This window comes from Drosophila biarmipes, chromosome 3R, assembly GCF_025231255.1.
Source record: "Drosophila biarmipes strain raj3 chromosome 3R, RU_DBia_V1.1, whole genome shotgun sequence".
NCBI lineage: Eukaryota > Metazoa > Arthropoda > Insecta > Diptera > Drosophilidae > Drosophila > Drosophila biarmipes.
Window position 1 is genome coordinate 22,301,536 of NC_066616.1, and position 26,640 is coordinate 22,328,175.

General features: G+C 40.0%; 8 protein-coding genes across 9 annotated transcripts; 6 read left to right on the top strand and 2 right to left on the bottom strand.

The window, feature by feature from the left end:
• Positions 1–155: 155 nt before the first annotated feature.
• LOC108026340 (molybdopterin synthase sulfur carrier subunit) lies at positions 156–428 on the top strand. The gene has a single exon (XM_017097244.3). The coding sequence runs from the start codon at positions 156–158 to the stop codon at positions 426–428; it is 273 nt and encodes a 90-aa protein (XP_016952733.1).
• LOC108026339 (molybdopterin synthase catalytic subunit) lies at positions 428–1,873 on the top strand. The gene is made up of 5 exons (XM_017097243.3): positions 428–567; positions 628–934; positions 1,065–1,340; positions 1,396–1,664; positions 1,726–1,873. Exons 1-5 carry the CDS (start codon positions 439–441, stop codon positions 1,849–1,851), a joined length of 1,107 nt encoding a protein of 368 aa, XP_016952732.1. The 5' UTR covers positions 428–438; the 3' UTR covers positions 1,852–1,873.
• Positions 1,874–1,892: 19 nt separating this feature from the next.
• LOC108026338 (translation initiation factor IF-2) lies at positions 1,893–4,228 on the bottom strand. Its single transcript, XM_050888994.1, has 2 exons — positions 3,573–4,228; positions 1,893–2,976 (listed from the first exon to the last, which is right to left on the bottom strand). The coding sequence occupies exons 1-2, from the start codon at positions 4,048–4,050 to the stop codon at positions 2,174–2,176; spliced, it is 1,281 nt and encodes a 426-aa protein (XP_050744951.1). The 5' UTR covers positions 4,051–4,228; the 3' UTR covers positions 1,893–2,173.
• Positions 4,229–5,110: 882 nt separating this feature from the next.
• On the top strand, positions 5,111–15,751 carry LOC108026253 (tubulin polyglutamylase TTLL5). Its single transcript, XM_017097107.2, has 5 exons — positions 5,111–5,258; positions 12,438–12,483; positions 12,578–13,363; positions 13,422–13,635; positions 13,697–15,751. Exons 2-5 carry the CDS (start codon positions 12,446–12,448, stop codon positions 15,410–15,412), a joined length of 2,754 nt encoding a protein of 917 aa, XP_016952596.1. The 5' UTR covers positions 5,111–5,258; positions 12,438–12,445; the 3' UTR covers positions 15,413–15,751.
• Positions 5,113–11,189, top strand: LOC108026252 (uncharacterized). Its single transcript, XM_017097106.2, has 2 exons — positions 5,113–5,258; positions 7,222–11,189. The coding sequence occupies exon 2, from the start codon at positions 7,355–7,357 to the stop codon at positions 10,979–10,981; it is 3,627 nt and encodes a 1,208-aa protein (XP_016952595.1). The 5' UTR covers positions 5,113–5,258; positions 7,222–7,354; the 3' UTR covers positions 10,982–11,189.
• Positions 15,752–16,137: 386 nt separating the features above from the next.
• Positions 16,138–19,535, top strand: LOC108026465 (neprilysin-2). The gene is made up of 11 exons (XM_017097406.3): positions 16,138–16,303; positions 16,373–16,730; positions 16,892–17,288; positions 17,343–17,635; positions 17,691–17,858; positions 17,913–17,996; positions 18,055–18,330; positions 18,389–18,645; positions 18,706–18,761; positions 18,826–19,210; positions 19,269–19,535. The coding sequence occupies exons 2-11, from the start codon at positions 16,488–16,490 to the stop codon at positions 19,366–19,368; spliced, it is 2,259 nt and encodes a 752-aa protein (XP_016952895.1). The 5' UTR covers positions 16,138–16,303; positions 16,373–16,487; the 3' UTR covers positions 19,369–19,535.
• Positions 19,418–25,287, top strand: LOC108025980 (uncharacterized). Of its 2 annotated transcripts, XM_050888989.1 has the most exons (16): positions 19,418–19,478; positions 19,537–19,943; positions 20,000–20,141; positions 20,199–20,381; positions 20,432–20,649; positions 20,707–20,864; positions 20,917–21,785; positions 21,847–22,567; positions 22,633–22,752; positions 22,805–23,214; positions 23,298–23,609; positions 23,674–24,051; positions 24,105–24,358; positions 24,418–24,609; positions 24,674–24,937; positions 24,994–25,287. In XM_050888989.1, the coding sequence occupies exons 2-16, from the start codon at positions 19,632–19,634 to the stop codon at positions 25,207–25,209; spliced, it is 4,749 nt and encodes a 1,582-aa protein (XP_050744946.1). In that variant the 5' UTR covers positions 19,418–19,478; positions 19,537–19,631; the 3' UTR covers positions 25,210–25,287. The 2 variants fall into 2 exon arrangements, with proteins under 2 accessions (XP_050744946.1, XP_050744947.1); XM_050888990.1 differs by lacking the exons at positions 19,418–19,478; positions 19,537–19,943; positions 20,000–20,141; ... (1 more) ...; positions 20,432–20,649; positions 20,707–20,864 and having other exon boundaries at positions 21,674–21,785; positions 21,836–22,567.
• On the bottom strand, positions 25,262–26,633 carry LOC108026299 (uncharacterized). The gene has a single exon (XM_017097182.3). It carries the CDS (start codon positions 26,271–26,273, stop codon positions 25,290–25,292), a length of 984 nt encoding a protein of 327 aa, XP_016952671.1. The 5' UTR covers positions 26,274–26,633; the 3' UTR covers positions 25,262–25,289.
• Between the last annotated feature and the right edge of the window lie 7 nt (positions 26,634–26,640).

Consider the following 26,640-nt stretch of genomic DNA (forward strand, 5'->3'; position numbering starts at 1 on the left):
TTATTTTGATTGTTCTATTAATTAAATGGTATCAGGTGAATCTTTTTTCATTATTATCAGCTGTGAAATATTCCATTCCGTTCTAAGGGAATTATCGAAATCGCAGCTTATCGGACATCGGGCTTCCGTGCCATCTCCAATCTTCAGTTGTAAATATGAGTACTGATGGACCTGTTGTCACTGTGCACGTGCTGTTCTTTGCCAAATCCCGAGAATTAGCCAATACCAGCCGATCGAACGTGGATGTGCCCACCGAAATCACTGCCTCCGATCTGCTGGACCAGCTGGTGACCAGATTTGGCCTGACCTCCATCCGGGATAACCTGATTTTGGCCCTCAACGAGTCCTATATTGACAACCTGAGTGAAAGGATACTGTTCAAGGAGGGCGACGAACTGGCCATCATACCGCCCCTCAGTGGAGGCTAACCCATTCGCCATGGATCACGTTAAACTCGTTAACAACCCCATTGACATCGCCCATATACATCAATTGCTGGCTGACGAAGGCTGCGGAGCTTCATCGGTTTTTGTGGGCACAACGCGCGACAATTTTCAGGGCAAGAAGGTGCGTTTGCAATCTCAATCAATTAGTCCATTGAATCATTTGTACCTGTTGACCTTCCAGGTGGTGTCATTGGCGTATGAGGCCTACGATAACATGGCCCTTAAGGAAATGAACAAAATATGCTCTGATCTTCGATCAAAGTGGCCTGAGCTGAAGCACATTGTTATCTATCACCGTTTAGGAACTGTGCCCGTTTGCGAGGCAAGTGTAGTTATAGCCGCCTCATCACCCCACCGATCCGAGGCCTTAGAATCAGTAGCGTTTGCAATAGACCAGCTCAAGACCCGGGTTCCCATCTGGAAGAAGGAAATTTACGAGGGCGATCACGGCAGCGAGTGGAAGGAGAACAAGGAGTCCATCAGGCCCAGTAAGATCCTATGAATAATCACCGCAAATCACCGTGACATGTATTCTTTTTATTTGTACACTTGTAAATACAATTAATAATCGTGCAATAACGATTCCAATCGCTTCTCCTCTGTGCATGTTCCTTTCAGAGAAATCTAAGAGTGCCTTTAACTACGCAGCTTGTCCCTGCAAAGTGGAGGAGTCACATGACGTTCCACGAAATCTGGTGCAAATTAGAGTTAATGACGCCGAGTTAGCCAAGCGTTTAGAATGTTTTGTCAACAGAAAACGAGACGAGATCAACTCGCAAAATGTAATCGACTTCAAATCGTCTTTCGCTCTCTCAGACAAAGACCTGAGCGACTCCTGCGCTCGCACTCAGAGCACAATTATAAAGCAGGAGCAGTCGAATTGTCATTTAAAAGGTGGGTACTACTTCCATAATTAAAGCCACTTTATTCTATAAACAACTTCAAACAGTGCGGCGGGTAAACAATCGCTGTGGGCCCCAGCAAATGGAGTTGCGGCCCAACTACGAGCTTGAACTGAATAAACTAATGGGATCGCGTGACGGGCATAGCGACCCATCCAAAGAAATGAGAAAATCGCTGCCCAATTCGCGTCTACAGGCAATTGAATCATACATGGGCTTAAGTACCGATAACGAGGAGAACATTTTCTCGAGAATCAAAAAGGTGGAAAATAGAATGCTGCAGCTGGAGTCCATTTCCCCCGAGTACAGACACTTTGTAGGTTCTCAAGATAATTCCATTTCTCTGTTAGTTCTATAAATATGCAATGTATTTTCAGACAAATCTAGTGCCGCAATCTATGGAACCCCCGCCACCTAAAAAGATCAGAAAGAAATCGTACTCTGCTCACGAACTGAGTGTGTTCATCCAAAAGATGAAGGATGGCAGGGAAATTAACGAATAATAAATCCATATTTGAACAATAAGTAATGATAGCCACATTAGTTATTCCTTGGTTTATAAATGAAGTAAATTTATTTCAACATTCCAACTATTTGTAATAGTTATTTTAAATGCGTAAATGATGAGAGTGAAAAAATTCAAAAATTTTTGTTTACAACTAAGGAATATGAATAAGCGTGGCTGATTTGTTTCTGTTAATCGGTCGTCAAGCTTCATAGATTACGCCCGAAAATCTAATGGTTATTCGTTAACCAAAGGAGCAGCTTACTAATTATGTAATACGTGAAATTGTTAAACCTTATTGTTGTTGTTGTATTCAGTTCCTAGCACAGAGTGGGGAATTGAGCTTCATCGTCGACCTTCAGGGGCTTCTGAGCGGAGCGGCGTTTCTCCCCGAATCTGTTGTTTTCCTGTCTGTTTTCATAACCGTTGCTTGGTCCGTTGTTAAAGCGAGGTCCACGGAAGCCCTCTCCGCGAGGACCGTCGTTGCGGTAGCCACCCTCTGCACGAGGTCCCTCGTTGCGGTAGCCACCCTCTCCACGGGGTCCGTCATTGCGGTAGCCACCTTCTCCACGAGGTCCCTCATTGCGGGCTCCCTCTCCGCGAGGTCCATCGTTGCGGTAGCCACCCTCTCCACGGGGTCCGTCATTGCGGAAGCCACCCTCACGGGGACCGGCTCCAGGACGGGGTCCCTTGCGGAAGCCGCCCTTGCGTCCATCATTAAAATTGAACTGGATATCAACGATGCGCTGAAGACGACCCACTCTCTGCGGGTACAGCGAGGGATCGTACTCCAGCTCATCCTCACTGTTGCTCTCCTTCTTCTTGTTCAACACCACCATCTTCTTCCACTCCGCGTTGTCCACAGCACCCTCGCCAGCCTTGCGCAAGTTGTAGTTGGGCTTGGCACGCTGATCCCGCAGGGCCTTCCACTCGTCGAGGGTCATCTGCTTGGACTCATCCTCCTCGGCGGCGATCGCGGGATCAGCCGACTGCTCGTTGGCAGAGTCCTCTTTGTCCGCCTGCGGAGACGACTCGCCGGTGGTCTTCAGGTCCTCGATGTCCTGCTTCGGGGACCCCCAGTTGTGGGCACCGCCGCCTTCGCGCTTGTCAATCGACTTGACGCCTGCAAGAGACATATAATTCATTAATAAATCTATTTATAAATAATGGGATATATCAAAAAAAAATTACGATTATCTACGCTTGTAAAGGAAAGGATGAAAATCCTTTTACCTTTTAATTTTTTTCTACGCATCTTTTTTTTGTTGACAGAAAATTGAAAAACACATACATATCACTGCTTAGAAATGTTCGTACCACAAAGTCGTTGATTTAAAGTATTTGAAATTGTAATTTACCATGTGTTTACATGAACACACGCTGCCTTAGTTTTAGACCATAAAAAAGTATAAATATTTACAAACACGTTTTGGAAGCTACATTTTTTGTTGCCTAATACTAGTGCGCACTGAATTGATAGAAGCATTTACGAAATTTTCTGCCCCATAGGCTCGGAAATCACGTGCGAATTGTGTGCTGTAGCAAGTGATATGTAATCTTGTTGCCAAGGGTTCGGTTTTCTCTATATGTTTTGCAGCATGCCGCCATTGCAGGTTAGCGCTATTTCGCCGCTGAGAAAATCGAGAATTCTCGATTCTTTAGCCGACTTGAATTGTAAACACGAGAACAAAGAGCAGAGTCTTGGTGTGGCATAATTACCGGTTTTATCGGATCCCGACTGGCGATCGAACTCGCGCTTTCCGAACTTCTCGCCGGCACGGGCGCGTGGTGGTCCCCTGTTATCACGATTGTTGAACTGACGCTGGGGCAGCTCGTTACCGAACTCCCCGGACGACTCCTTGTTTCCGTAGCGCTGGTTGTTGTTGTTGTTGAATCGGCCCTGGTTGTTGGCTCCGTTGGTCGCCGGGTTCCGGGTGCGACCCGAATCCCCGCCAGACGGCACCGGTTTGCCACCACCCTTCACGGGACTGGCGTTCTTCGCCGCCGGGTTGGCCTTACGCACCGACACCACCGGCTTGTTCTCCTTCTCCGACTTGCTCTTGGGCGCCTTGGGGGCTTGCGACTCCGGTTTCTTGGCCGGCGCCACTACGGCGGGAATCTGTGGCTGGGCAGGCGCGGAGGAGTCATCGTCGTCCATGAACAACAGCTCATAGCGGTTCTTGGCAGAATTGTCCATGATGTAAAATGTCTACGGATTACAAGTGAACCAGATTTGGGGATTACTTTGGCTTTCGGTGGCAACGATTGCTTATCAACTTATTGGCACATGGCCGGCCGAGTGCTCAGTCGGAGAGATAGTCGGTTAAAATTGCGAAAACGCGGAGCAAATTACGCACCTCGCCGGAAACGAAAGTGAAGGGAGAAACATCGATGAGCGATGGTCCCACGGCGGCATCGATGGTTTCGCAGCCAATCGATAGTTGCCCTGGCTATCGATGGTGGCCGGTGCGATAGATACCACTTATGGTGGTATAAAAACAAAATTATATAGAATAGCATGTCTCTTCTTTAAAAAAATTTAAAAATTGTATAAAAACTTTTTTCTAAATAAATTTTATAACTTTTAAAATATATACATTTTTAATAGGAAATAGTTGAACAAAGCAAAGCGTTTTAAAAATTAAATAACAAAATAAAAGGCTCTTTACTTAAGTTTTTAAATTCCTGTTTATTTAGCCTAAAAAATAACCAACATAAACAATATAAAATAATATGTAAAGACTCACCAATCGATGTTTCATTGGTAACGAATTAATAGAAACACATTTTGTGTACCTATTTAATGTTGTTAAATAAAAATAATAATAATGTAGTTAAATTAAAAAAATAAAATAAAGATTCTGTTTCGTGCGCAATTAAATTGATTAATATGTATAGTTAGGCTAATTATAGGTCTAGTTGCGGTCTGCGGGAGGTACCAGAAACACAAAAAGTTAATAGTACGCAAACATCGTACCACACTATCGTTTGTCACAAGTAAAACGCAGGTACACATCGATATACCGATGACGCCCCGAGGCTCTTCCAGCTCTAGCAGTCGGCCCATCGCCAAACGTAGAATAACTTTTGGGCCCGTAGAGACAAATGTGACATTTGTTTCTTTGATGCGTTGCCATCGAAATTCTCTGTCCTCTTCGGCCTGATGCAAGTAACAAATTCAAGTAAAGGCAAATTCCCCTTGTGATCGAAAGCGAGTCCATCGTGAACTGTGGCCACTGCGTAGCGAACCGCGTGAGACGAGAGCGACGAGAGCCAGCGAACTTGGTTGCGAGGAAGGAAGAGGAGAGAGGGATCTCGAGCACCCAGGAAAGCCTCCATCCACCTCCACATCCACGGGCCCCCAGTATTCGCAAGTGGTAACAGGGCCGCGTTAGCGTTTCGCCGGTGAGTCCCAAATAAGATAATGCAATCTATACATATCTGTTCCGTTTCCGCATCTACTTATAAGTTACTCGTAAGGCTAACCCCCCAAGTGTGTGTTTTCTCGGGCTGGTTTCTCCAATTCCTCATGTGAACGCGGGACATGCAAAAACAAAAAATCAATACCGCCGCTCGCCTGCTATATGCAGTTTCTCTTTTTTTTTTATTTTTTTGGAGCTCTTGGCTCTACGGTTTCCTGTATGGATTTCGCCTTGACCTCTTCAATTGCGCGGTACTACCTCTGCAGCATTATAAATATTTCACCCCCAAAATGGTTGGCCAAAAACAAACAACTAATTGCTTTGAAAACATGCTAAAAATGTCGTGATGTCATTGCTTGACATGTTTTTTTATTAGCCCTTTCTCGGATTTTAGTCGCATATAAATCGAGTATGTTATTATAATCGGGTCAGGCAATGGGGCTCCTTTTGGTTTTATGCACATGTCGACTCTTTCTATCAGCTTTTCGGGGGTGGTTCTACCCCTGCTGATAGATAACGTCTGGCCTAACAGTTATTTTTACACCCTCAAGGGGTAATTTCCTGAACTGTGTGCAGTGTATCCAAAAGGTGAATAAAGTGAATTTTACATTTCACGTCCTTTTTTGTGAGTGAAAATGTTGAAAAGGTCTTGAATTGTTTAGCAGTGAAACAACTTCATATGCAGATATGGTGGATATATGTACATATGTAAATCCGTCCAATCAGCAAAAAAGTTCCTCAAAATGACTTTAAAAGAAGTTGACGCAGTGTCTGCACTTTTAATTTGCATATCTGAGCGTTAGCTCATTTTAAGGATTATTCTGAAATTTTTACTAACTTGTTATATTTGGTCCTGTTATCTCATTTGAATGGTAAACTAAATGCCAGTTTTGCTCTCTAAATTTCCATATGTTTTCTAGGTTCAAAATTGATTTTATGTTAAGCATGCGAAAGGGAAAACATAACTTGATAAGAAATTGTATAGAACATTGTTTTAAAGACCATATTTATAAACTGTGTTATGTAATTAGCACTTTTCCAGCGATTTATATTTAACTGAGATTGAAAAAGTGGATTACAGCTGAGGAATTTTACAATTGATTGATATAATATATTGATATAAACTACTATTATCTTAAGGTAGTCAACGGCATAAATGCATATTTGAAAATTATACAATTTTCTTTAAATTTCCTTCAGGCTTGTTATCTATGAGCTGAAAGCATTGCACTCATATCGCTTAGGTCGAATTCACCATTTTTTTAAAGTGGATGCAAAACAGAAACAAAATCGATAGCTTTTCAATTAAAACTTATCCCATTTTTTGTATGCTCTTATGGTATTTAATATGGAATATGTGGGAATAATTGGCTCCTGCAAGCCACAAACACTACCACCAAATTATATTATTTGAGGGCCTTCTAAATGAGGGAAATCTTCAAAGTTCCGAAGGCAAAGGCACCTTAGGAGACCTTAATTGACCACATTTTATAAGATCATTTATGATGTGGATATTTTCAATGCGCCCCTCGCTATGAGAATATACAATGCTTCAATTAAATCCAATGCTTGTCACAACTATGTTACGGAGTTGATTTTGTTGTATTCCAATAAATTCCACTTAAGTTTTAGTGCTCTATTGCTAGCTCATAACTAGTGCATGTAATCTTATATTATTTAGTTGCACAAATAATGTATCAAAAATGCCGTGGCGGTTGAAATGTTCGTCTTTAATTTCCACGACTTTTTGAATCCCGAAGGCATTATAAGCAATGCCACATCAACAAGCTGTTTATTTCAAATCGCTGTGACCCATTACTATAAAAAATGTAGTATATAGTACTGTTTTAAGATTGCTAGAAAGAACTGAATAGTATTTTAAGAGTAATTTTTGGTTATTACTTGTATAAATTTCATATAAAATCATTTTTTCCTTCAATTTATAGCAACGCAATATCTGAAATCAAAACCGAAATCAAATTTGTACCATTTGGTACCCATAATCAAAAAACAAAATAAAAATTACCTCTGCGAGCCACATGCACATTAATTGATGTTGAACGGTATTACAAGCACAAGATGAATACCAAAAACATACAAAACCAACCCATGGATGGGGCAAAATTTCTTGAGGTCTTGTCAACAATATCATTGGAAGAAATATTAAAATTTGAGTTCCGCAATAATGCGACAAGAAAATGGCAATTATTGATAACCCCCGCAGACGGAAAGTACATTTGTAATATTTGCCGTGTTGTCCAATATGGCGACAAGAATTTGTTTAGCCACCTCAGTGGTAAGAAACACAACGCAGTAATGGTGTCCGAACCACAATTGCAAATAAGAGTACAGCCCGCGGGTGGTCCACAGAAAGCGGTTACAGAACCCCTTAAAAAGGGACCGCCAAATCCCATTAATAACCAGAACCCCGTTGCTAAAACTCCCATTGCTTCCAATAAAAATGTTCAGAATAATAATAGTACTAATAATGCGGTCAAACAGACAGCTGGAAGTCACGCTGTAAAAGCCCAAGGCATTCAAAAGAAAATTCCAGCTACTGGCGTGACCGCTCAAAAAGTTGCTAGCCCTAATTCAGCAACTGGCTCGCCTATTCAGAAGAATATTCCAGGAAGTAATGCAGTCCCTCAAAATAGTACTGCAACAAATAATACACCAGTTCAAAAAAATACTTCAGAAAATAATGCACCCGTTCAAAAAATTACTTTAGAAAATAATGCACCCGTTCAGAAAAATAATTCCGAAAGTAATACACCCGTTCAAAAAAATGCTACAGGAAATAATACTCCGGTTGAAAAGAAAAATCCAGGATATACACCACCCACTCCAAAGAATATCCCGGTTATTGGCGCAAACACACCGAAAAAGCCCAACCAAAACGCGGGAAATAATCAAGCAAAGAAACCTATTGCAAAGCCTGGGGTCAAGAAGGGACCACAGTCAATAGCACCAAGCACAGCGGTTAAACCGGTCATCACAAAGAACACAGCAAGCCCTGGTCCCAAGACCACTGAAGACAATAATAGTGCTCAGCCCAAACCTATAAATAAACCTGCACAAAATGAACAGACCCCTGACAAAATTCAGGCCCAAACACAATCCCCAGCTCAAGCCAAGCCACAGCAAATCAAAACTGTGCAGAATGCTAAGCCCAAGACAGCAAATCCAGATATTGTCAAGAATCCGCTGGCCACAAAGATAACATGTGTTCCGCTGGCCAAGCTTATCAACGCCAATCCAGAGCCGTCCGAGGAGGACGCCGATGTTATTATTGTTGATGAACAACCAATAGAGGTTCCAAAGGAGCCGGAAACTGAGAAAAATGCAGTTCCAGTTCAGGCAACACAACCAAAAGCCATCCCCCCGGTTCAAACAACGAGGCAGAATACATCGATCCCCGTTCAAACAACGAAGCCGAATGCACCGAATGTAGCCAAAAATCCGCCCAAAAGCATGGTGCCCCCCGTTCGGCCCGGTATTCATAATTCATACTCTGCTTCAAGGGATTATCCACCAGGTAAATACACAGGTGGCACATTTGAGTCCAGGCGACAGGATGAAGTAATGGGTCTGGTTGGCGTTGAGTACGTCTTGAAAATAGTACACAACATGTCCGATAAGCATGCCAGATACCAATGCTGCCTGTGTGAGATCTATTCCGATGAACAAGCGATGCACAATCACTTGCTGGGCTACAACCACCGTCTAAAGTATTTCGACAAGCATTTCCCGACTGCAATGCGTCAGTACCGTCAGTATGTCTCCCATGTGCCGGAGGGCGAGGTGGGCAAAATAATGATACCCATATTTGATAAGCTTGCCACGGCCATTGAGACCCATCACGGTCGAAAGACTGCCCATCTGTGCTATGAACATGAATATAACAAGGATCGTCAGGCTTGTTATGCTCAGGTGTATAATAGAAAGCATTCATCGGAAAAGATGGGCCCATCGTTCACCCACGTCGTAGACGCCAAAGAGGTGGACGAACTGATTCAAAAGGCCAGGAACAAGCCCATGATGAACGTAGAAAATCCAAATCCGTATTACATTCCACAGTACGGATCGCAAGCTCCGCCCAATTATGTGCGCTATAACAATGCGCCGCCAAGGAATACCGCACTGCCTGTTGATGACGAAACGCACAAGCGCTTGGTGGAGAACTTCCTCAGGGACACCAGAAAAACCCACCAGGGCGATGTCCAGAGGTCCAGAAACCCCAAGCGAAACCGTTCAAGGTCCATTTCGCCGGACCAGAGGAAGAGAGTCACCCAGAAAAAGCACTGGGATGTGGAGCGCAGGTCGGTGTCGCCTTTGCGCGACGGGGATATTTGGCAGGCGTACCGTCATATGGTGGATCTCAAGGTACGTGATCTGAACGTGACCTTTGACACGTACAGATCTGACCCGGAACAGCATCCGAACTATCAGGCCGAGTGGCAAATGTTTTGGAAGCGCCGCAAGGATGAACTTACACAGGCTGGCATCAATCATCGTTCGTATAACTTCCAAAACGAATGGATTCACTTCTTTAACGCACGCATCGAGGAATTGTACAATCAAGATATTGAAAATATCAAAATAAAGTGCCGCGAAAGGCTGTGTCTTCCCATGACCAATAACGAATTGGCCAACGAAAAGTATCACGTTCACTTGCCCATTACTACCGAGCCCAGAATGAGCAATCCCGAATGTGAAGAGAGCCCTGAGAAAATGCCAATGGAGGTGGATCCTCCCATTGCGGAACCACCGAATGTCATTCATGTTCTTCGTCTTTTGACTGCTTTGGAGAACTATCTGGGAAGTTTGGGTCCTTTCATTACAGAGATGCTGGTGAAAGCCCTGCAAACCCAGAAGATTTATCCGGACAAGGTCCACACTTTAATTTTGACAGCCGAAAACTGTGCTATTTTGGAAACCGTAAAAGAAAAGTTTACGGGTCTCTTGATCTCCCAAATTTATGATCCCACCAAGGAACGGGCTTTGAAGAAAGCCATTAATGACACCGAACTCTTACTTCAAGAAGCCAGTAGGCATAACATTCCTAAGGATAATGCTCAGCGGGCTGAGAAACCAGATTTTCCGATGGCTAGCAGGAGTACGTATAACGCCGATAAGCCATTGGATAAAACAGAGCTGGCGGCAAAGCTGGCTTCCTCGCTGATGTCGCAGGGCAAAACCTCGATTAACCGGGAAGAACTTCAGAAAATACTTCAAGTATATAATATGATTGAGCAGAAGAAACGACAGGACATACCCTCTACCAGTTCGGCGAACTCTGGGCCCAGCGCAGCCGGTGGCTTGATTCCGAACTCAAATAACAATGGTAGCTTGCTGACACAACCCTCGACTAGAAATTTAAACTTTGCGAACAGTGCAAACAACTCGATCAACGCGACCAGTATGTATACTGGTCAAAACTACTCCGGAAATGTGGCTCGCTTTAACAACCAACAAAACACTAACATACCTAACACCTTAACCTCGAACGCGTATCCGACTGATCGTGGACTTGGAGGATCTGGCGTATCTGGCGGATACCAAAGTAGTCAATTCGGCACTGGAGTACCGGCGATCAATCCAAGCAGCGTTCTGCGGAACGACTTAACCACGTCGTCGCTGTTCAACTTCAACACCAACTTGAACCCGTCTTACAACAACCCTAACCGGAGGAACACTAACTTTTAATAGATAGCATATAAATCAATTAGTATTTTACACGAAATTTACATGGAATTCATATAGATGTAATCGCTTCATTTTCAAATTTGTACAACATTTGAAAAATGTAATGTAAATAAATCGATTTTACAATTGGAAAAAGCTCTACTTAACTCTAATATTAAATGGTAGAAGTTAGTTTAATCAAAATAAAGTATTTCTTTGAATAACAAAATGAATTTTGTATTATTTTTTTTTTGTATAATATAGATAATTTTTTCAAGCACTGAAACTAGTTTTAATATTGGAGTTTTATGCACTGTACTTAATGTATACTTTTGTCAAAATAAAAAAAACTTTCGTTTTTGTTCAAAATATAAATAGAACAGTTAAGAATTTTGGCTCCTTCTCCTGACCGTCTTGAAACCAGGTTCCACATTTTGTAAATCATAAATTCACTTAAATGGGAAAGATGATAAGAAAGAATTGTGTGCCTGGCAATTCAGTCTTTTAGATAATAGAAGTAGATCAGTAAGGAAACGCATACAACGAATGGACCATCCCTTGACAGCATAAAAAGCCGTGTGCCAGGATGAAAGCCCTAGCTTGGAGGTGGAAGGGTACTAAATTCAAATATTTATCTGCATGGAAAATTGATGGAGACTGATGACTGTCCCCATTTAAGGTACATAGAAGTTAGAAACCCTTCTCCCCCATTTAATACCACAATGGCTACTATGTTCGACGCTGGAAAATTATCTGCGAAGTGCTAAGAAAACGGCGGTTTTTTTCAATCTTTAATATGCTCTCTTAGATCAAACTTTCTTGAAAATCGCAATTACCTTTGCGATGGAGTACTTTACGTTGCAAAAGGTACGCACTAAATGAGATGTTACGACATAACAATATAATACACATACTAAACACTTTTTTATTAACGCAATTATGTTTTAATTGTTTTTACGGTTACCATAAACCTAAAAACCTGTGTCACCGATGCAAATATATTATTAAAGTTTGTGACATAGCTATGTAATTATATTTATATTTTCTTTGGTAAAAACTGCAGGTATTGCTACCTTATCGAATGGATTTTAACATTACCAACAGTGAATTTACCTTATCGAATGGATTAAGTGTGAATTTTTGTTTTATCTCTTGTTTCCTGAGCAAAGCGATCAATTTATCAAAATTTAGCCGATAAAAATGATCAGATAAACCTTACGTTTCGTTGCTTTTAATATATTGCTTTTATCTCAAATTTTATGCGGTTTCAGACGAAATTGCGAAATTTTAACCAAATGGTGACTACATCCAAAGTTGTGGTGTGTCAGTACACCGTGAGGCATATTCTATTTTTGTTTTAATGCTAATAAAAATATTTAGATAATTTTAAACCAGTTTAGCCAAAGTCCTCATCAACAAATCCTTCCCAAGCTTTTACTTAAATATTTTCTTATTTTTATATATTCTACCATTTCAGGAGTCGTTATGCCTTCTTCATTGTGTGAAGCCCTCACAAATTCTTCGTAAGTTTGAAATTCATTTTTTTTTATTTGTTTATATAAATATATAATTTATAATTTTCTAAAATTTGACTGTTTTTGGTTTTTTTTTTTGTAGAATCAATTTTGATTACCAAAAAGAAGATGATTGGATTACGAGTGGAAAGCTGGGTTCACGCGAAGCAGTTTTGGTTTTTAGAACGAACATTCTTAATCCGAAAATACGCAAGACATTATCGGAGAAGTCCTCTGCACAAGCGTTATCGGAGACAAAGGATAATGTGGAAGAACCCGTTCCATGCCAATCGAATTCGGAGCAAAAGGAACCCACTTCCTCGGAACCAAGTAGCAAGGAAGCTCTAAGCGGTTCGACGCAGCAAAAGATTTATTTATTGAAAACCCCGCAACAATGTGATAAATCGGATAAATTAACTTTTTCTAGCCCTTTTAAGAAGATACTTAACCGATATTCCTCGAGTGATACGTCCATTTCTAGTGAAGGTGAAGAGCCGGCACACAGTAGAGAATGCAAATCGCGTGTACTTAAGACCAGTCAGAATACCATTAATATTAAATTAGCTGCAGATTTATCGAAGGAAAGTGGTTACGAGTCTACAGCACCTGCCAAATCAATTTCAAATACTGAAGTAAGCGAAGAAGATCCGGAGGTGACAAGCGAGGACGACGACGAATATGGTATTAACATGCCTGCCTTTAAACTCAAAATTACCTACAAGTTCCATCAAACGGAAACCAAGTTGCTTAGAAAGCTATTCAATGTCCATGGCCTTACTGAAATTCAGGGTGAAAATAATAATTTTAATTTACTCTGGACTGGTGTTCATATGAAATTAGATATTGTGAGAAATTTGGCGCCCTATCAGAGAGTTAATCATTTTCCAAGGTAGCTATAATCCATTTATTTAGTGATAAAAATGTTAAATTGATTCTTTGTATCTTAGATCTTACGAGATGACCCGCAAGGACAGATTGTATAAGAACATAGAACGCATGCAACATCTTAGGGGCATGAAACATTTCGATATTGTGCCACAAACCTTTGTACTGCCAATAGAATCCCGAGATTTATGTGTAGCCCACAACAAGCATCGCGGACCTTGGATAGTAAAGCCAGCCGCATCCAGTCGGGGAAGGGGGATATTTATTGTCAATTCGGTAATTATAAGAACAATCATTAGTTTCATAAAATTTATTAAGTCTTTAATCCTTATTTCAGCCGGATCAAATACCCCAGGATGAGCAGGCGGTGGTCTCAAAGTATATAGTGGATCCGCTGTGCATTGATGGTCACAAATGTGATTTGAGGGTGTACGTCCTAGTGACGTCCTTCGATCCCCTTATTATTTATCTATTCGAGGAGGGCATCGTGAGGTTGGCCACGGTCAAGTATGACAGACATGCGGATAACCTGTGGAACCCATGCATGCACCTCTGCAATTACAGCATTAACAAGTACCATTCTGATTACATCCGGAGCTCCGATGCTCAGGATGAGGATGTAGGCCATAAGTGGACATTGTCCGCTCTCTTAAGGCACCTGAAACTCCAGAGTTGTGATACACGGCAACTAATGCTGAATATAGAGGATTTAATTATTAAGGCCGTGCTAGCCTGTGCTCAATCCATCATCTCGGCCTGCCGAATGTTTGTTCCCAATGGCAACAACTGTTTTGAACTGTACGGATTCGATATCCTAATCGACAATGCACTGAAGCCATGGCTGCTGGAAGTCAATCTATCGCCGTCAATGGGTGTGGATAGTCCTTTGGATACAAAGGTCAAGTCTTGCCTGATGGCAGACCTGTTGACGTGCGTAGGTATCCCAGCCTATAGTCCAGAAATGAGATCTCACTATGACCAGAAGTGGTCGCGATTCCGCAGTTCAAGCTGCCAAAGGCAGGCAACCCTGCCCAGTGTCTCGCAGAAGACGAAAAAAACAAAGAAAAAGGGTGCCCCCATTAATCTTAATCTAACCGGCGAGGAGCAGCGCATATTGCGCAATGCCCGCCTACAGTATTCTCGTCGTGGTGGATTCGTACGCATCTTTCCCACGGATGACTCAATGCAGCGGTATGGTAACTTCCTTGACTCTGCTAATGGCATTCCAATTTCCACGCCGACCGTACAAAGTCAGACATTCCAAACGCCGATTGTGCAGCACAACTACAACCAGATGCTTCACCAAAATTTATACTGCAAGGATGGCCGGCAGAAGCTGGACGATAACTCGGAAGCTGAGCGTATTTGGCAATACGAAAGGGCCTTGGAGACCGATTCGGAGATTCCGTTTGTCAAGAAGCCCACGGTGGAGAAGTGCGAGGAGGAAGGCCGGAGGTTGCGGAAGGTCATGCTCAAGAAAATTTCCAACGGATCGGAACTAACTCCGTTTCAGGCACGACAGACTTTTAGTATTTATTTGGAATCGGTTCTGCGGCGCCTAACCGAAGATCCGAAGGACAATCATGAGAAAATAATACTCAAGTTTTTAAACAAATTCGGTGGATCGGTGAAGCCGCCGGTGATTTTCCGGAATATGCAAACCATTAAGGTGGCCAGCAAAGCCCGGTCGGCCATGGTGGCGAAGCTGCTGGGCGACTTCCTGGAGAATTACAAGAGGGACACCGAGGCCTATGTGGACTCGTTCGATCACTTTGGAATGATACCATCCAGTGCCTACAATCAGTTTCTGATGCACGCCCAAGAGTCCGATCTGGAGGCAGTGCTGACGCTTCACACCAATGTAACCGGCATCATGCCCTTCCTCTACAATCGCTGTGGACTGTCAGTGCCACCTACGCCTCCAATTCCGTCGGGGCTGCACGGATTCCTGAGGGCCCTGCCCTCCATGGTGAACCCCTCGGGCATGGCCAGGGAGCTCAGCAAGTACGATGGCTACTTCAAGAGCTACGACAAGGAGAAGATATTTCTATGAAGTCCGAAGTCGCTGGGAGATCTTAAACTAAATAGCTAATTTGTCAAGCTTTTGTCCAGTCATCCTACTGTAGTAAGTCTAATTATTTTTGTATTCAAATTTTCGCATTAAGGCAGAGGCTTAAGCAAATAAATATTTATCGATAAACAACGATTACTTAAATGTAATTTTTGAAACGCTTTATTAAAAACGAGATAGCTTTTATATACTTAAAAAAGGTCAAATTTTTCTGCCCACACAACTCATAGCTTTAAAAATAAAATATACTTTCTACGCCAAAGATATATGAAATCGATACTTCGAAAATAAATGTGAAATGCACAAAGCTATAAAATACAATTGCGTTTTTCTTAAGGATTCATTTTCATTCTTGGCTTTGCAGATGATTTAGTTGAGGTGCACAAAATGGACAACAGGTGGCGATGGAAACGGTGCTGTAATATCCTTTGTTATAAAAGTTCTTTTAAAATTTTGAAGTATTTTTATTTATTTAAAAACAGAGGGATTGACAATATCAAATAAAAATGCCAGTACAAAATTTGTAACTGAGGCAAGGACAAGTAGGTAATTAAGGTAAGAATTTTGTACGTCTGAAATTGTACTTTTGGATTATTTCTTTCCCCATATAGTGGTCAAAAAATGGACCCACATTTGTGGGAGCTTTTACAGGGACCCAACATGGTAATAAAGCTTTTGCTGGAGCTTTTGATAGAAAAGAAAATCCGATTTTCATTTCATTTCCTTTTTTGGCAGTAAAGTGAATTTTTGTTAAATTAATACTAAGAAAATAATATATATAATCCCCTGATTCTTGGAGATATCATGGCGCACTCATCGTTCAATCGAGTTTTCAGCTCATCAGTGTAAATATATCCTGGAGACAAATGTTCGGTGAGCAAACAATTGATATTGATTAATTCCGCGTCAATAAATAAATATATTTTTCGATTTCTTTGGCAGTGCTTATCTCAAATCCCCATACACCCGCAGTACAAATATATGCAAATAAGTGAATATTTATGCCTTTGAACGAGTCCAAAGAAAGTAATAAAATTTTGAGAAACAAAACCAAACAATGACAGCTGATTCCAGTGCACGTAATGTTTTCCGAAAGAATGGCGTTGCCGGCCTGGGCAACAACGGTCATGGTCGGAATCTTATTACGACCGCGAATCCCTCCGGCGGAAGCAGTGCCTCCCTGCTCCAGAAACAGTTGTCCTTCAAAACGCCCGTTGGTTCCAAGCAAACTGGCAAATCCGATGAAATCGAAATGATTGACAGCGCGAACATCGAAAATTTCAACACACGATATAATAAGGTGAGTACTAGGTCTAGATATCTATAGATCTATCTCAGGACAAGAGCATATAACCTTTTAATGATCAAAATGATTAAAACTGCAACACTGCGTATGAGCGATTTAAGACGTCAGAATAAGTTTTAAAGAATATTAATATTTTTATAATATTTCAACTTTAGAACAGCATTATAGGATGGATATGCTGCGCCCCCTGCATTTGGCTGCGAACATCAGCGGCGGTGCACAAAATGGCCATCACATCGGCCACTTTGCTGGTCACCACACTGCTGGTGGCATCGCCCATCCTGTTCTTGATCAGCACGGCGCCCTCGCCCCTGCCCAGGGACTGTTATATGGACGGAGATCGGTGCTCGCCCGCCGTCTCAACGCCCCCAGAATGCTCGGATCCCATTTGCGAGGCAGTGGCCTCCAGCATTCAGGCCAGGCTCAATTGGAACAAGGACCCATGCACAGAGTTCAAGAAGTTCAGCTGTTGGCGCAACACGCGGAACAAAAATATAACCAATCTTATAGAGATGGGAAACTCACAGAAGAGCGTCGATTCACAAATGCTGTGTAAGATTTTAAGTACTATTCAATAACCTTCTTTATAAAATCTATTTCTTACAGATCTTTTCCAGAACAAGATAATGAACGGCAGCTATAGTATATTGCACAATTTGTTCGAAAGCTGCCTGCAGCAGACAACTAACTCAACTGTAATGCACAAGATATTCGATTCCCTAGGAGGATATCTACCTGTTGGTTCAGTGGGACCGTCGAGCATAGCACCCTTGATAGCTAAAATATATGATCTCGGTCCAAGCCCATTAGTAGACTTATATTACGATCTTAGCTATGGAAGAAGACCGCACATTCTTCTCATTATTAGCGGACCTAGTACATCATCAACTATTCTTGAGGTATATCTAATTATTATAGTGAAGAACATAATGGGTAATATTAAATTCTGTTTAGCGTAAAATACGTTGGATGAGCCCCAAAGCACCGCCCAGTCGTATTCGACAAGGCGTACCCAAACTGTTAGCCGATTTAATCGAAAATTTTCTACCGTATTTTGTGTCATATGCTCAAAGAGTTTCTGAAAAGGATACTATTTTTGAATTCATTAAGGACTTGAACAAGGTAAGTTTATCTTAAAAACCCCAATATAATTTTACAACAAGAGCCTCTATTCAGCTGCAAGTCGAGCACTCTCGCCGTGGATTCTGGGATAGTACTGTTTTATATAATGTATCTAGTCTACAAGACTTGTATCCAGTTGTAAGTTTTCTCAGGCAATATTTGATTTCCCTAATAATATTTATATTATATTTTCTAGCTAAATTGGACCATGTTAATTCCGCAGAACTGGAGCGGACCCATCGTTGTCAGGAATAGTGATTATCTTAAAGCCTTAGAATATTTTCTTACAAAGTACCCAACTAGAGTTGCACATAATTCACTGCTGTTGCTGAGCGCTTTAGAAGTATTGCCGAGGGACTATCCAAGCCCCGAGGTGTGCACCAGATCCACAATGTGGGCTCTACCCGAGCTGTCGTCATCCCTGTATATTGCTCAACACTCTTCGGAAGATTTAAAGGACACCACGAAACGGGTAATTATAATTACAGCAGGTGCAAAACCAAAGATTTATTATTTTATGTATTTTTTAGGCGGAGATCATTTTCAAATCTCTAAAGGCACACTTAAAGAGAGCACCTTCTCTAAAAGGAGCTGCCCTTGTCAAACTGTCGGCGTTGAAGATCCAGTCGCAAACCTGGGAGGGATTCTCAAACACCACGGACTTACTAAAGACTCTTCAATCTTTGGATATAACGTCGGAGTGCTGGTTTCAAAACATTTTGGAGATTTACAAAAAGAACAAACTGGAACCGAACGATATAAGCTTGAATGGAGGTTCTCATGATGCGTAAGTTTATTACAATTGAAGTGGGAACCAATTTTTTAATCCGCATTATTTCCTTTAAAGTTGGGCTTACCCCATAGTGTCAACCATATTTTACGATACCCTGAGCCACTCAATAGGTCTGTATAAATATTAAGCAATATTACCCACTGATAACTATAATATTTCCGTACATACTTGCAGTTGTCCCATTATCCGTCATACTCATACCGTATTTCAACGCTGTATTGCCTCCATATTTACATTATGCATCCGTTGGTGTTTCCATTGCCAAAGAAATCTTGAGATCTATCACAAAATCGTTTGATGAAAAGGCAATGCGTTGCGTGCCACACTCTGTAAATATATTCTCGAACTACAGTCGAATGGATATTCTGATACATTCAGGGGGAATGCAGATCTCATACCACTCAATGCTTTCCCTAACCGGTCCTATTAAAGGAATGGCCAGACTACCTGGCCTGAATCTAACGCCGACCCAAATCTTCTTTTTAGTTTCGGCTCAGGAACTGTGTGCTGAATCGAACTACTTGGGTATCGATACGAATGCTCCCGAGTTTGATAATATGTGAGATAGGCCAAGAGCTGCTATTTCAGTATATTTATATTATTTTATTTATTTTCAGACTGGGTTGGCTCGTTGCCCAAGGCGGGAGTGCGACTGAAGTTTTCAAGTGTCCATCGGGATCTATGATCAACATACAAAAAACCTGCAATGTGCTTTAAGTATTGTTTAAACGTCACCTTCGACTATTTACTTTGTCTACGATCCAAACACAGTTTAAAATATAGTAGCTCTAGAGACTTACCTATTAGTATTGTTTTTTATTTGAAATGTAAAGTGTATATTTTAAATAAATATACTGTTAATAAATTGTTGGTTTATATTTAAAGCTGCTGACTTTACATCTATATGGATAAATTAAAAGTGATCAAGCTAGCCTGCTAACTAGTTATCAAAATATAAGGAATAAATTCAATTCAATAAAATGGAAACGCAAATATCATATGGATTTATAATTTGTCTATTTGTTGCTTTAACAAAAAGTGAACTGCCCAATAACATGAATGCAATTCTCATCAAATGCCCTAAAAACACCTTAAACAAAACATGCGAAACACATTTAATTGTAAATATTCATATGAACCCCAGCTTCGATTTGGATAACTCGGAAAAGTTTTGGGTGGTCGATCAAGTTTACGATCCATCAAAAGGAACGATTTCCAAAATAATATCCCCCTATCTAATAGTGCTAAGCAGAGGCGAGCCTGTTGTTATGTATCCTCTTCAGTTTCTAAGAGTTAGTACATTTTAAAATTTTTTTTAAATAACAGAAAATTTATTATAATTCCTTAGTCAATAAATCATGGTAAAATTACCAAGAAGCCCTTGAAAGAAGGCAATGAGGTTTCGGATCTTGACGGTTCCACATCTTGTACAAATGAGGACCTTCTTGAAACAAATATAAAAGATCATGAGATTGGAAATGCATCAAGATGTGAGTCACTATTTTGGATTTCTTTTTAGTTAATTGTAAGGTACTATTTTATTTTAGTGAAAAGAAATCAGTTTCCAGACTATAACAAAGGAATATCAATTTTATCAAACTTGTTTGGCAAGGAAAAGCAAAATAAGCCCCCACAATTTTGGCAAGGCGGCAATAAAATGAATAATCAATATCAAAACGACATTTCGAGTCTTGGCCTAATTCAAGTTATGGATACATCTGTTAAAAAAGGTAAATATATTATTTTAAATGTTTATACTCTTGATGAAGTGTAATCCCAGAGCCCCTAGAAACTCCTACAGAATTCTTCAACTTAAACAAAGATGTACAAAGTAACAATTTTGGTGGAAATGAAAACATGATAAAATCTAATATAAACTATGATATAAAACCGAAATTCAATGAACGACCAAAAGTTAATCAGATTGATAGAAAACCAAAAGAAAATATAAAGAATACCAACACTTTAGACGAGGGAGATATACGATTCTTAAATGAGGTATATTAAAGCTATGGAGTACTTCGTTTTTATTGACAACTTTATTCAATATTTTAGGAATTAAAAAACCAAAACCAACAAAATATTGAAGGCAAACTTGACCCAAAGTATACAATATTCGGAAAACCAGAGTATGAAAATATGGAAGGCAAGCTTGATAAACAATATAGAAAATTGGAAAAACCCGAGTATGAAACAGTGCCAGATTTTCTTTTGTAAGTTTCAGTTTCCTAGTCCAACAATTTTTTAAAATTGTTTTAATATTAGATATGATCGAATGGCACAAGAAGCAAGACGGAAGAAGATTAATGAACAATTCAAAAGCGAGTATATACCTCCTAGAAAAAGTTCCACAGATTTGAAGGATTTTTCCTACAGAGAAGATTATAAAAATAATAATTATGATTCACCTTCTAATACTCCCACCGAAGTCAATAATTTTTCACATGAAGATCATAAGAACAACTTTTCGCCCGAAAATAAATATGAAAAAAATAATTTACAAACTTCTGTTAAAAGTCAACCAAATCATTTTCCTTTGGAGACTGAAAATGAAAAATATTCTTTACAGTCCCCTAGCTCAGGTTTTTCCAATGTAAATGATTTTTCGGAAAGCAAGAAACAGCATTTTAATTTAAAACCCCCTTCGGATAGAAAGGAATTCGCACATGGAGGGGAATATAATAAAAAGTATTATAAGGATTCAGCACAGGACCTACGTATTGACCATGGTTCTAGACAGGAAGCAGGAAAAGAGCTCTTGAATTTAAAGGCACCCATTGATAGGTTATCCAAAATAAATGAATTTACACATGAAAACAAAAATGATAACAACTATTTTAAGACACCAGATTACAGTCTTTCCGATAATTATTTAAATTTTAAAGCAGAAAACCCATTTAATTACGACAATAGTCTATTTAGAACAAATGATTTTCGAAGCGACAAAGAAATTCACAACTTTAATGCACCTATGAAGAGCTTGTACAGCAATAATGATTTTTCTCAGGATAATGAATTCAAATATTCAAATTTACCCGTGAACAACATAAATGATTTTTCGTGGGCACAACAAAACATTGGAGATGATAGTCTGGACTTTATTATAAACCACCACATGAAGCAAAAATTACCAGGTGAGTTTCAATAATTAGGTAAATTAAAGTGTATTATAAAATTATATGAGTCAAATTTCAGATAACTTTGATTTCAAAAATAATTTTAACAGCCGAGAGGATTTGAATTCAGTTTATTTTATGCCTGATGGTCAAACATTTTCAGACTTTGGTTCAAAGCCCTACAAAGCGATTAACCCATATTTAAATTACCCGAAGAAAAATGTTTACAGATCGTTGCCCAATTCCCGAACTAGAAATATTAAAAGAAAGAAACGAAGTAATCTCCAAGCTGACGATATAGAAAAAACTGACGGTTCTCAATTGGATCAGAAATATGATAACGACCCAAGAGATCTGAACTCTTTAAAAATATTTGACCTGAAAAACATCGAGGATAATGGCGAAATTACCTGTGATACTTGTGGGGGAAAAAATAAAAAGAAGGACGAAAAGCCTCGAACGAGATACTGCAGTGTTTCAGACGAATCAAAGAGCGTTGAAGGAAAAATTGAGGATATAGACACTAAACTTAATGATGCCGTGCCTTGCGATACTTGTGGCGGTAAAAATAAAAAGCCCGATGGAAAACCTTTGCCAGGTGGTCTGCCACCTGAAATCAACTCTGTAAAAGCAGAAAACGAAGAACAAAGGCTTCCGGATTACATGATACCATGTGAAAGTTGCAAGAAAGGCAATAAATGTACTGTTGGAAACCTGGATTCTGCATCCTGTGGATGCATAACTAATCCAAGCGTGTGTAACTGTGAGACTTCTAAGACATCAAGAGCGTTAAACGAAAGGTATAATCGGAAGTAGTTTGATTTTTAGTTTCATTTTTAACTATGCTAACTATTTAAATGTTTAGTGCAAGGGAGTTGAGCTATACTGTATTTAATTTGAAAAATCCAGTTCCATTTTTAACCACTACGCTACGTGTTTTTAGGAGGCGTCACAACACTTGGTGGAGGGTGGTGCCAATAGTTACGTAAGAAATAATAGTTACGACAAATAAATACTATTGTTTTATTATTTTTCAGACTCGATAGTGTATCAGGAATTTTTGCCAACAAAGATCTTTCAGCTGTATTTAATTCGCATGTCGATTTGATAGGATTGGAAAAATCAATAGGTTTCTCCAACCGTAAACTTATTATTCCAAAATCAAAGGATAATGAGTATTCCAAAAAAAGGCATGCCAATATCTTAGAAGAATTGCGAAGCAACATTGGTAGTAGTGTTCTAGTTGATATTAAGAATAAGGACATATCATTTCGGGAAATAAGAAACTTTATAAATTTAAACATGGAAAAAGCGGCAAAAAAAGGAGGCCTGTCTACTAGAAGCATTGATGGATTGGGATACTTTCCTGTTTTTATGAACGCCTTAGAGAACTGTCCTCATAAAGACAAACATCTTTGTCTTAATATTCGGGAAGAAAAAGTACCAGGTGACATATTATATCTTAGTTTTATTTTTATAAGTTTTTAATTTTGTGTTTATTTTTTAATAAATATATTTTGTTTACTTTAGAGTTTAGCATAAAAGTCAAGATACCCTTTCGAGAAAACGCTCTTGTTATGCGAAATAAGCATTTGGTTAAAATATCAAGAATTATTACAGACGCAACTACAAAGGATGCGCTTCAGGTTTCCATAGATGTAATCAACAAAGGATTTGAAGCTCAGGAATTTTCCATATACGTTTGCAATTGTAAAGCATCAAGTAGTGCCTCAATAGCAACTAGTGCCCGGAGATTATTACAACCGGATATCGGTCAAACCGTCACCTTTTTAATGCCCCTAATAGTTAACTCCAGAAAAAACACTAAATTCAGTTGTGATGGTAAATCCTAAATCCTAATGCTAAATTATTTAGAATTCTTTTAATTGTTCTAAAACATTTTCAGTGGTAGTTAAGGCCATTGTTTTCAAAGATAATGAGGAATCGGATGCTGAGCTACAAAAACAAGACGACCCCAAAGTTGGAGTTGTTGCAAAGAGATCCATGGATGTTAAGTGCCACGCAAGGTGCTTTTGCGTTTGGCGATGTCGCTGCCATTGCATCGGAAAGTTGGAAACCTTCATCGACTATAATGCCTGCGAAAGAATGGATCCCAAATCGGAGAAAGAGGCTGGCCTCATTCACAACTGTCCACCTGGTAACGAGCCAAACGATGTGTGCATCAAAGATACAACGAGTGAAAGGAGTGAGGAGATAACTTGCGATCTTACTTGTAAAATCATTGCCATTACCTTGCTTGTGTTGACATTACTATTTTTATTGGGTAAGAAAAATGACATTGTTTATAAGGACTTAGAAATTAAACCATACCCATAGGAGTTGTAAAGGCTGTTCTTGGAATCTGTATTAAGAGCATTGGTCGTTGTGGATTTGACACAGTTCAACCTGGCAGGGATTATAAATGCACTTCATCTATAAGGATATTTCTAGTCAACTGCTTCTTTTTCATAATATTTCCCTTTGCTTGCTGGTGTAAATTCTTCCGACCCAAGGATAAGGACTTAATGGAAGCTAGTTATGACTGGGATTGCACTTCTCAATCCGGAGAAAACCCAGAGTGTTCCTGTGATGTAAATATTACAGGATGCATGTAAACCTTTGCTAAATTACTCTTCTTCTTTGTTTTTAGAAAAAGGAGTCCAGCAGTTCCAGTTGTCGCCTCCATGGTGGTCAAGATAACACCCTACACAATAATTTAGTGCTCGCCTTTGCTCCCCTCCATGAGAATGGTTTATTTAAGGATGAGAAATCCGATGACGAGCAGAGTCATTTGTTCATTTTAGAAGTGCTAGAGGAAAGCAAGCATTCACTCACAAAAATGGTATAAGGGTTCTTAAACTTTAACATTATTTCTTGTATAAAATATTGTTTTTTTCCCTCCACAGATGAGTCAAGTTCCCGATTCCCCCTACAATATTGCGCGAAGCAGAGAAAGTGATGCCGATGCTATAGCAGCCGATGAATTGGTGGAAAGTCTTAAGAACTCACAGGTTGCCTATAGGACCATGAGTTCGCCAGTTGGCGGAGTCATCGACATCCCCGAAAACCACCAATATTGCATAAAAGGCTTCTTTTTACCAATTGCCAACTCGACCTATGAGTTTATGAGCTATATTCCATTAACGCAGTTCGTTGGTATATCAGAAGAGGTATTTATAAATATTTAAAGGTGATCTTAATTCTAAGCCCGAAAATATTTGTTTAGAATGAAGTTAGGAGACTGCCAAAACCTCAGTATATCCACTCGAATGAGTTCTCGAAGATATATGCTGATAAAATGGAGGTCTATAGAGCAGGTGACCTCTCAGTGGTGCCTCCACTGAATGTGCCTTGCATTAACATCGACCATTGCGTCCAATTGGAGAACTCCTTTGTGAAACTGGCAGCACAACAGGAACAATTGAAAGCTAATCAGTCTTGAGGAAATACTATTATAAATTATGTTTCCAAAAATGTTTATAATTTATGTTCGCTTTATTACATATTAATAATTTACACATGCTAATTTATGGCCACGTTGAACTCAGAGTGCTCATTATACGGAGTGGTGGACTTTATTTGACTGTCCAGGATTTCATCAGTGCCTGCTCTGATGTCTATTAATCCACTTCCATCTGACACTTCGTTCGATGAATCACTTACTTTCGGTGAGTCAGGTGGGATGGTAGTTTTGTTGCCTTTGTTATCATAATATTTTATGAAGTACACTTCCGGTGGTCTTGGATCTGGGCTGACTGTATCCACGGGCTGTTTTTGGATTGGTGTTTCCGTATTTGTTTTCATTATAACCTCGCGCCGTTGAGTTTCGCCTTTCGAAATCCCGCCCGGATCTCTAAATGCGTACACCGATGTATTCTCAGACGCCTGACCCTGGTGCTCGTCCGGGGAATCGTAGAGATATCCACTGTTGTCCACAGCTGAATGTAAAGGGTTTACCTGCCCCACTCCTCGATTGGTATACAGCAGATTGTCTCCATTGATATGCGCGTAATGGTTACTAGCTGAATTCACTTTATAGGCGTTGGAGTCGGTTTGAGATACATAATTTACAATCGGCTTTGGAGCGGTATTGGGGACAAGGTAGTGGTAATGAATGTGTTGAACTGGTCGTGTGTTCTGTATTTGCAATTGAAAATCAGAGGCATATGTTGATTGGCTGTTTATCTGGGAACTGAACTCTGTTCGCGTAGCTGATGGGTTTCCACTGATTTTGGGCTCCACAACAGCATTCATTTGAGGTATATCAGACGGTGAGTGTGGGCAGGGGTACTCCTGATCAGTATGGGATGTACGCGTGATATCACCCACATAACCAGCTGGTGGCGCGGGGTTTTGATTAATTTCCTTGTTACTTATGCGGTTAACAATTCTTGCCATCGACTGAGCTTCAATTAGGGCATCTTTTGAATGAAGTGCAGCACACTCTCCACGAAAACTCCATAACAAGATAATATTAGACACAAGAAGCACTCTTGGGCCCAACATTTTCTCAAAAGTGGGTAAATGTATAACACAAAAGACAATCAACAACTGTCTTTTATCCGCTGCGTAAGAGACTTTATATGGAAACCAGATTACATAAATGCTTTCCGAAGTGCTTGGATAATATCCATGAATCCCAATTATGGGCTTAATCCAAAGCAAGCTTAACTTATTTATTTATTTTTTGGTGAAAGGCAATTCGAATGCAATCGTTAATAGAGGCTTGATTTGCGTGGGCTGTCCAAAATTTAACACTCTTTTGTGGAATGCTCTACGGAATTATTAAGTTCATAAAATCATCTGATAGTAAAATGCTGCCCGATGTGCTCTACAAAACTAAAAGTCTCTCTAGAAGGGTATACAAATATGT